Source organism: Pecten maximus, chromosome 17, assembly GCF_902652985.1.
Source record: "Pecten maximus chromosome 17, xPecMax1.1, whole genome shotgun sequence".
NCBI lineage: Eukaryota > Metazoa > Mollusca > Bivalvia > Pectinida > Pectinidae > Pecten > Pecten maximus.
The window spans coordinates 3,697,201-3,706,661 of NC_047031.1; the positions used below are offsets into that span (position 1 = coordinate 3,697,201).

Consider the following 9,461-nt stretch of genomic DNA (forward strand, 5'->3'; position numbering starts at 1 on the left):
ATTTTGTTTTCATTATAGGAAAGGAGAAGCCTGTAACCATGTTGCGGCAGTACTGTTCGCCCTTGATGATTTTGTGTCAGAAGGCTTAAATAATGTACCAGATGATGTCACATGTACGGATAGGCTTAAGCAGTGGAACAAACCCTCAGAAAGAGTTGTTCAAGCAAAGACAGTAGCTGATATAAAAGTACATAAGTAAGGAGTTACAATTTTAAATTTTACAATAAAAGTGTGTGAAATGTACACATTTCCACTGTCAGCTGTCAATACTTATGACCACTTGCATTGTGCCCCAGTTGTCCGAGCCTAGAAATCCTTCATGGTTTTTAGTTGTTTTTTGTAAAATTTCAAATTCCACAGGGGGGGGGGGGGGGGGGGGGGGGGGGGGGTGTCCAGCCCCCCCCCCCCCCCCCCCCCCCCCCTAGATCTCAGCATGTTTTGTTTACACATTTGCATAGGAAATATATATAAAGAGCTTTATTTTACAATTATACAAGGATTTTCATAATGTAACCAACATATATTGTTTTACAGGCCCAAGTTGGGCTCTAAGGAGAGACCCAAGATGACAAAAACCGATCCACGACATCCAGCAGACAGAACTGTGAACTCAGAGGCCAGAAAGCAGCTATTTGACAGTATAAAGAAAATCCTGCCTCAATGCGGTTTCGGAAAATATGGTGTTCCAAAGGTTTCTGCTAGCATATTAAGTGAAAGTCCATCAAAAAGTACAATCAGTACACATTTCATTAATGTACATCCTCCAAGTTTGAAAGATATCAAAGACGCATGTGAGGATTTTAAGAAAAAACTGCATGTTTCTGATGAAGACATTAAAGAAATTGATTCCAAAACTATGTCTCAATCAAAATCAGCCTTATGGCACCAGGTCCGATCAGTTAGAATCACTGCATCAAATTTTCATTCTGTGGTTAAAAGGAGGTCGACAACAAATCCAACATGTTTGTTAAAAAAGCTACTTGGTTATGGAAGCTCTGTGAAAAAAGCAGCCATGAAGTTTGGGCTTGATGCCGAAGGTCAGGCTATCGAGCGATATCTCGCAGATTTACAAAACAAAACGGGAAATCGTTGTTTAGCGAAGGAAGTTGGATTTCGAATTCACAAGGAACATCCCTTTTTAGGAGCATCCGCAGACCGCATTCTGGAAGATCCCGTTAGAGGAATGGTAGTAATCGAGCTAAAAAATCCCTTGTCAACATGGGACAAAACTATTCATGAAGCTTGCAAAGTTAAATATTATTTTGAAGTAACATTTGTGTTTGATTTAGATGTGCAACACAAAAATCATGGATCACTTATAATGTCTTCTAGTTTTAACATTTCATCCAAGATTTTCATTTGTTCATTAGATATATAAAAAACATTCCTAAATGAATGAATTCAATCACAACTGGTTTTAATTATGGGAGTTTGAAAAATTGTTAAAATAGCACATGTCAAGAATATGTCTTCTACTAGATCATGGAGAGATAGTGGTATAGTTCCCTGAAGAATCTGGAAAGATTTTATTCTCTGTATAGCCCTTTCCACATGAATTCTAACTTCGGCAATCCTACGAGTTTCTTCAACTTGTTCTGGTGTCAACTGTCCATCCTTTGCGTGGAGAAATGGGGGAATGTTGAGTTGCACTCCTTTAGGATTTAGTAAGTCCGCTATATCAAAGCCACGGTCAGCCATTACACAGTCCCCAGAAACAAGTTCACCGACAATACCACACTCTCTAGTTATCTTTTTGTCAGAAGCACACCCCCCATATAAGTTTGAAAGAAAGCAAACAGTTCCATCTGGAGTTATTCCTACTAGTGCCTTATAGGTGTTGTTATGTTTGTAATTAGACCAAGTCTGTCGCTGAGCTTTCAAAGATGATGGTTTTTCAACATGGATTTCAGTGCAATCAATTATCACTCTAGTATTTGGATACCTAGAAAACTGAGGAGGTAGATTTTTCTGTATCTCACGCAAAGAGGGAAACCGCATTAGTTCTGACAATTCCAATCTGAGGAAGCGAACCCATGTGGAAAATATTTTAGAGAAATGGGCCTCTGATATGCCTAAGCGTTGAGAAATATCCGTAAGGAGAAGTTTTACACGTAATCGCACCAATACAGCAAAAAACTCATTTTCCAAACTTATTTTCCTGTTTTTCCCTGGTTTTACTTTCAAATCACTACTGTTATTTGAAACCGACACATTCCCACGATCATATCTCAAATTCTGAGCTTTCCCTTTTAGGTACTGAAACAGGGAATCAAAAACACCTTTGTTTGGTAGTCCTGTCCAGAACTGCACACTTTTATCATTTGTCAACATGGACTTAGCTGTAAATGATGAGGGTTGATTTACAATCTGGTCCTCAAGCCTGTGTATATGTTTCTTGAGTGTTTGTATATATGAATCTTTCTGCTTAAGTAAAACGGAGTCACTTAATACATTGCTACATGTCTGTGATGATACATCTGATGTCACAATTTTTGGGACTTGTGTTCCAGCTTCACAGATGGTGGATGGGCGTTGTCCATTATAAGGTGCATGTGCACTTGTCCAGCTCGCATTGTATGCATGGTCTTGACTATCAATAAAGTAGGATTCCTCGGGTATTTCGGTCAAGGGAACTGGAAACTGAAAATACAAAAATAAGTTTACCTCAATATGACAGAACAAAGTCTTAAATGTTCAGAAATATACCTTAATAAGTAACAGAAGCCTAGCAGGTTTAATATGTACCACCCCCCACCTTTGCAAACTATAAACAAAATGTGTAAAAGAGGAACGAAGCATTTCAAAAAAATTCTTATGACGACTGTTATAATTGCCCCCCCCCCCCCCCCCCCCCCCTTGATAAAAATCCCAAAGTTGCAACCCCACCCCCCTTGATAAAAAAATTTGGATCCACCCCTGCATAGAGATAAAGTGGTAAATTCTTGAACATATGAAACATCTTGATAATTAATTCATTGATGTTAGAATAGTAAGATAAATATTTAAAAATATTATCATTCAACAATTACAAGGCTGTAAGATAGTAGTCATGTTAGTTATGTAACATAAACTATATTAATATAATTGATTGATGGTGTTTAATGGTTCTACTAATTAATATTGTGTGTACTTTGTTAAAATTAAAAGCAACAGAGTGAACATATATATGCCAGCTTTGTAGTCTTTTTTCATAAACAATAACTGGGTGTTGTGAAGTGTAACGTGATTATAATTACCTGTTTTGCGGTCTCGGGTAACGGAATTTGAACTTCACTTCCAATGTCAGGTACCTGGTATGGGGCCAGGCGCCGCCGGCATCTTTTCCCAGGTGTTGTAACATTAGCCGATACACTATGTCCTTTCTCAACGGAAGTCGTCCATTCTGAGATCTTTTTACTGGTAGAAGATGTTCTGCATTTAGCACTTATCTCACGTTTGTGCAGTTTAAGAGTAGGCACAAAGTCAACATGTTTGGAGTCTTTCGACGGTTTACCTGTGACAAAATGGACTGAACACACCTTCGTGTGCTCAGTAATTCTTAAAGTTTTTTCGTCACGCTGACTGGCAACTTTCCACAATCTTCTCCGATGTGCATTTACAGGGAATCTAAAAAACGATACTACTGAATTCTTTGATCTACGGTTACTACATCCATACACAGAACAATGATCATGACCGCCCATTACATAGGCCTGGCCTCTGCCATACTTTTTCGCTTGCCCCCTCAAATGCAAGTAACGGATAGTCACGCGAGATTTCGTTCAGCGTCCCTGTCGTAGTATAGGTTACGGCGCATGCGTACTTTAATGTGAAAGTGGTCTATTGAAGTTTGTAATTTCTTGTTAGTTTTTAGCCCACCATGGTGGGCTATTCAATCGCCATGCGTCCGTGGTCCGTCCGTCCGTCCGTCCGTAAACAAATCTTGTTATCGCTATTTCTCAGAAAGTGCTGAAGGGATCTTTCTCAAATTTCCTATGTAGGTTCCCCTTGGTGCCTAGTTATGCATATTGCATTTTGAGACCAATTGGAAAACAACATGACCGACAGACAGCCATCTTGGAATTTTGACAATTGAAGTTTGTTATCGCTATTTATTAGGTCACCTGATGAGACAGTCTCAAGTGACCTATTCTAATCGCCTTTTGTCCGTCATCGTCCGTCGTCTGTCGTGCGTCCGTAAACTTTTTACATTTTCAACTTCTTCTCCAAAACCACTGAACCAAATTCAATGAAATTTGGCTGGGAGCTTCTATGGCTGAAGGTCAACCAAAATTGTGAATTATATGGTCCCCAACCCCAAGGGGCGGGGCCAAAAAGGGTCAAATTGACTAAAACTTCAAAAATCTTCTTCTCTGCTCTCAGATATGGTAGAATCAAATACTCTTCATAGATGGAAGGGTCTTAAGGTGCTTTACCAAAGTTGGGAATTTCATGACCCTGGGGTTTCATGTTTGCCCCTGGGGAGGGGGTAAACTTTACTATAGTTTATATAGGGAAATGCACATTTTTGACTATTATTTGTTGGATTTATATTGGAATTCATTCTAACTTGGCTTTAATTATCAGCAGAGGATGACCGTTTGATGGTATGTACATGTTGGCCCTGGTTGACCCCCAAGGGCTGATGGCCATGGGCAGGGTCAAAAAGGGTCAAATTAACTGAAATTTCAAAAATCTTTTTCTTTACTCTCAGATATGGTAGAATCAAATACTCTTGATAGATGGAAGGGTCTTAAGGTGCTTTACCAGAATTGTGAATTTCATGACCCTGAGGTTCCATGTTTGCTCCTGGGGAAGGGGTAAACTTTAATATAGTTTATATAGGGAAATCACATTTTTGACTATTATTTGTTGGATTTCTATTGGAATTAATTCTAACTTGGTTTAAGTTATCAGTGTAGGATGACAGTTTGATGGTCTGTACATATTGACCCTACTTGACCCCCAGGGGCTGATGGGCGGGACCAAAAAGGGTCAAATTGACTAAAACTTCAAAAATCTTCTCTTCTCTCAGATATGGTAGAGTCAATTACCCTTCATAGATGGAAGGATCTTAAGATGCTTTACCAAAATCGTGAATTTCATGACCCTGGGGTCTCAAGTTTGCCCTTGGGGAGGGGGTAAACTTAACTATAGTTTATATAGGGAAACCACATTTTTGACTATTATTTGTTGGATTTCTATTGAAATTCATTCTAACATTATCAGCTTGGGGTGACAGTTTGATGGTATGTACATGTAGGCCCTGACTGACCCTTGGGGGTTGATGGATAGGGCCAAAAAGGGTCAAATTAACTGAAATTTTAAAAACGTTCTTACAACCCTAATAAGGTAGAATTAAATGCTCTTCATAGATGGAAGGGTCGTAAGGTGCTTTACCATAATTGTGGATTTCCTAGCCCTGGGGTCTCACGTTTGCCCCATGGGAGGGAATAAACTATAGTTATAGAGAAATCACATCTTTGACAATCACTTGTTTGATTTGTTTTGAAATTCGTTTATATTTGTTAACATTATCAGCATGAGGTGACTGCTTAATGGTATGCACATGTTGGCCCTGACTGATCCCTTAGACTGATGGGTCAGGCCAAAAAGTGTCAATTAAATTTACTGAAATATTTCAAATTTCAGGTGACCGTTAAGGCCCATGGGCCTCTTGTTCATAAAGCACTGAAGGGATCTTTCTCAAATTTCGTATGTAGCTTAAGTCCCTGGGCCTCTTGGTTATTGTGAAGAATTCGTTTGAAGATTATAACCTATTTGACCCATGTGACCTTGAATGAATGTCAAGGTTATTCATTTGAATAAACTTGGTAGCCCTTCACCCAAGCATGGTACAGGCTCAATATCAAGTCCCTGGGCCTCTTGGTAATAGAAAAGAAATTGTTTGAAGCTTATAGCTTATTTGACTCATGTGACCTTGAATGAAGATCAAACTAATTTATTTTAACAAATTTAGTAACCCTAGCATGCCACAGGCCCAATATCAAGTCCCTAGGCCTCTTGGTTATTGCAAAGACGTCATTTGAAGATTATATCCTATTTGACTCATGTGACCTTGAATGAAAACCAAGGTCATTTATCTTAACAAACTATGTAGCCCTTCACCGAAGCATACTAAAGGCCCTGTATCAAGTCCCTGGGCCTCTTGGTTATTGAGAAGAAGTTATTTGAAGATTATAACCTATTTCACCCATGTGACCTTGAATGAATATCAAGGTCATTCATTTTCACAAACTCGGTAGCACTTCGCTCCAGCATGCTACAGGCCCTGTATCAAGTCCCTGGGCCTCTTGGTTTTGAGAAGAAGTCATTTGAAGATGATTGTCTATTTTATCTCTGTGACCTTGAATGAAGGTCAAGGTCATTTATTTTGACAAACTTCGTCGCGCTTCACCCCAGCAGGATACAGGCTCAACATCAAGTCCCTGGCCTCTTGGTTATCGAGCAGAAGTTGTTTGAAGATTATAGCTTATTTGACCCATTTGACCAATGTGACCTTGAATGAAGGTCAAAATCATTTATTTTAACAAACTGAGTAGCCCTTCACTCCATCATGCTACAGCATAATATCAAGTTAATGGGCCTCCTAGTTATTAAAAAAAAGTCGTCTGAAGATTATAGCCTATTTGACTCATATGACCTTGAATGAATGTCAAGGTCATCTATTTTAACAAACTTGGTAGCCCTTCACCGATGCATGCTAAAGGCCCTGTATCAAGTCCATGGGCCTCTTTGTTATTGAGAAGAAGTCATTTGAAGATTATAGTCTATTTGACCCATGTGACCTTGAATGAAGGTCAAGGTAATTTATTTTAACAACTTGGTAGCTCTTCATCGAAGCATGCTACAGGCCAAATATCAAGTCCCTGGGCCTCTTGGTTATTGAGAAAAAGTCGTTTGAAGATTGTAACCTATTTGACCAATGTGATCTTGAATTAATATCAAGGTCATTCATTTGAACAAACTTGGTAGCCCTTCACTCCAGCATGCAACATGCCGAATATCAAGTCCCTGGGCCTCTTGGATATTGTGAAGAAGTCGTTTGAAGATGATAGTCTATATTACCCATGTGACCTTGAATGAAGGTCAAGGTCATTTATTTTGACAAACTTGGTAGCCCTTCACCGATGCATGCTAGAGCTTCAATATCAAGTCCCTGCGCATCTTGGTTATTGAAAAGAAGTTGTTTGAAGACTATAGCTTATTTGACCCATGTGACCTTGAATGAAGGTCAAAATCATTTATTTTAACAAACTTAGTAGCCCATCACCCCAGCATGCAACAGGCATAATATCACGTCCGTGGGCTTCTTAGTTATTGAAAAGAAGTCTTCTGAAGATTAAAGCCTATTTGACCCATATGACTTTGAATGAATGTCAAGGTCATATTTTTTAACAAACTTGGTAGCTCTTCACCCCATAATGCTACAGGCTCAATATCAGGTCCCTGGGCCTCTTGATTATTGAGAACAAGTCATTTGAAGATTACTGTCTATTTAACCCACGTGACCTTGAATGAAGGCCAAGGTCATTTATTTTAACAAACTTGTTAGCCTTTCACCCCAGAATGCTACAGGCCCAATATCAAGTCCTTGGGCCTCTTGGTTATTGAGAAGTAATTTGAAGATTATAACCTATTTGACCCCTGTGACCTTGATTGAAGGTCAAGGCCATTTATTTGAACAAACTTGGTAGCCCTTCACTCCTGCATGCTACAGGCCCAATATCAAGTCCCTGGGCCTCTTGGTTATTGAAAAGAACTTGTTTGAAGATTATAGCTTATTTGACCCATGTGCCCTTGAATGAAGGTCAAAGTAATTCATTTGAACAAACTTCGTAGCACTTCACACCAGCATGATACAGGCTGAATATCAAGTCCCTGGGCCTTTTGGTTATTGAGAAGAAGTCATTTGAAGATTATAGTCTATTTGACCCCTGTGACCTTGAATGAAGATCAAGGTAATTTATTTTATCAACTTGGTAGCCCTTCATCGATGCATGCTAAAGGTCCTGTATCAAGTCCCTTGGGCTTTTGGTTATTGAAAAGAAGCCGTTTGAAGATTATAGTCTATTTGACCCATGTGACCTTTATTGAAGGTCAAGGACATTTATGTTGACAAACTTGGTAGCCCTTCACCGTTGCATGCTACAGGCTCAATATCTAGTCCCTGGGCCTCTTGGTTATTGAAAAGAAGTTGTTTGAAGATTATAGCTTTTTTGACCCATGTGACCTTGAATGAAGGTCAAAATCATTATTTTAACAAACTTGGTAACCCTTCACCCAGGATGCTACAGGCATAATATCACGTCCGTGGGCTTCTTGGTTATTGAAAAGAAGTCTTCTGAAGATTTAAGCCTATTTGACCCATGTGACTTTGAATGAATGTCAAGGTCATATTTTTTAATAAACTTGGTAGCTCTTCAGCCCACAATGCTACAGGCTCAATATCAAGTCCCTGGGCCTCTTGGTTATTGAGAAGAAGTTATTTGAAGATTACTGTCTATTTAACCCACGTGACCTTGAATGAAGGCCAAGGTCATTTATTTTAACAAACTTGTTAGCCTTTCACCCCAGAATGCTACAGGCCCAATATCAAGTCCTTGGACCTCTTGGTTTTTGAAAAGAAGTTGTTTGAAGATTAAAGCCTATTTGACTAATGTGACCTTGAATGAAGGTCAAGGTATTTCATTTGAACAAACTTTGTAGCCCTTCACCGATGCATGTTAAAGGCCCTGTATCAAGTCCCTGGGCCTCTTTGTTATTGAGAAGAAGTCATTTGAAGATTATAGTCTATTTGACCCATGTGACCCTGAATGAATGTCAAGGTTATTCATTTGAATAAACTTGGTAGCCCTTCACCCAAGCATGGTACAGGCTCAATATCAAGTCCCTGGGCCTCTTGGTAATAGAAAAGAAATTGTTTGAAGCTTATAGCTTATTTGACTCATGTGACCTTGAATGAAGATCAAACTAATTTATTTTAACAAATTTAGTAAACCTAGCATGCCACAGGCCCAATATCAAGTCCCTAGGCCTCTTGGTTATTGCAAAGACGTCATTTGAAGATTATATCCTATTTGACTCATGTGACCTTGAATGAAAACCAAGGTCATTTATCTTAACAAACTATGTAGCCCTTCACCGAAGCATACTAAAGGCCCTGTATCAAGTCCCTGGGCCTCTTGGTTTTGAGAAGAAGTCATTTGAAGATGATTGTCTATTTTATCTCTGTGACCTTGAATGAAGGTCAAGGTCATTTATTTTGACAAACTTCGTCGCGCTTCACCCCAGCAGGATACAGGCTCAACATCAAGTCCCTGGGCCTCTTGGTTATTGAGAAGACGTCATTTGAAGATTATAACCTTTTTCATCCATGTGACCTTGAATGAATATCAAGGTCATTCATTTTCACAAACTCGGTAGCACTTCGCTCCAGCATGCTACAGGCCCTGTATCAA

General features: G+C 39.2%; 2 protein-coding genes across 2 annotated transcripts; one reads left to right on the forward strand and one right to left on the reverse strand.

The window, feature by feature from the left end:
• The first annotated feature begins 555 nt into the window (after positions 1–555).
• On the forward strand, positions 556–1,537 carry LOC117315767. The gene has a single exon (XM_033870124.1). It carries the CDS (start codon positions 566–568, stop codon positions 1,376–1,378), a length of 813 nt encoding a protein of 270 aa, XP_033726015.1. The 5' UTR covers positions 556–565; the 3' UTR covers positions 1,379–1,537.
• Positions 1,402–3,683, reverse strand: LOC117315841. The gene is made up of 2 exons (XM_033870245.1): positions 3,237–3,683; positions 1,402–2,640 (listed from the first exon to the last, which is right to left on the reverse strand). Exons 1-2 carry the CDS (start codon positions 3,681–3,683, stop codon positions 1,402–1,404), a joined length of 1,686 nt encoding a protein of 561 aa, XP_033726136.1.
• Positions 3,684–9,461: the final 5,778 nt, after the last annotated feature.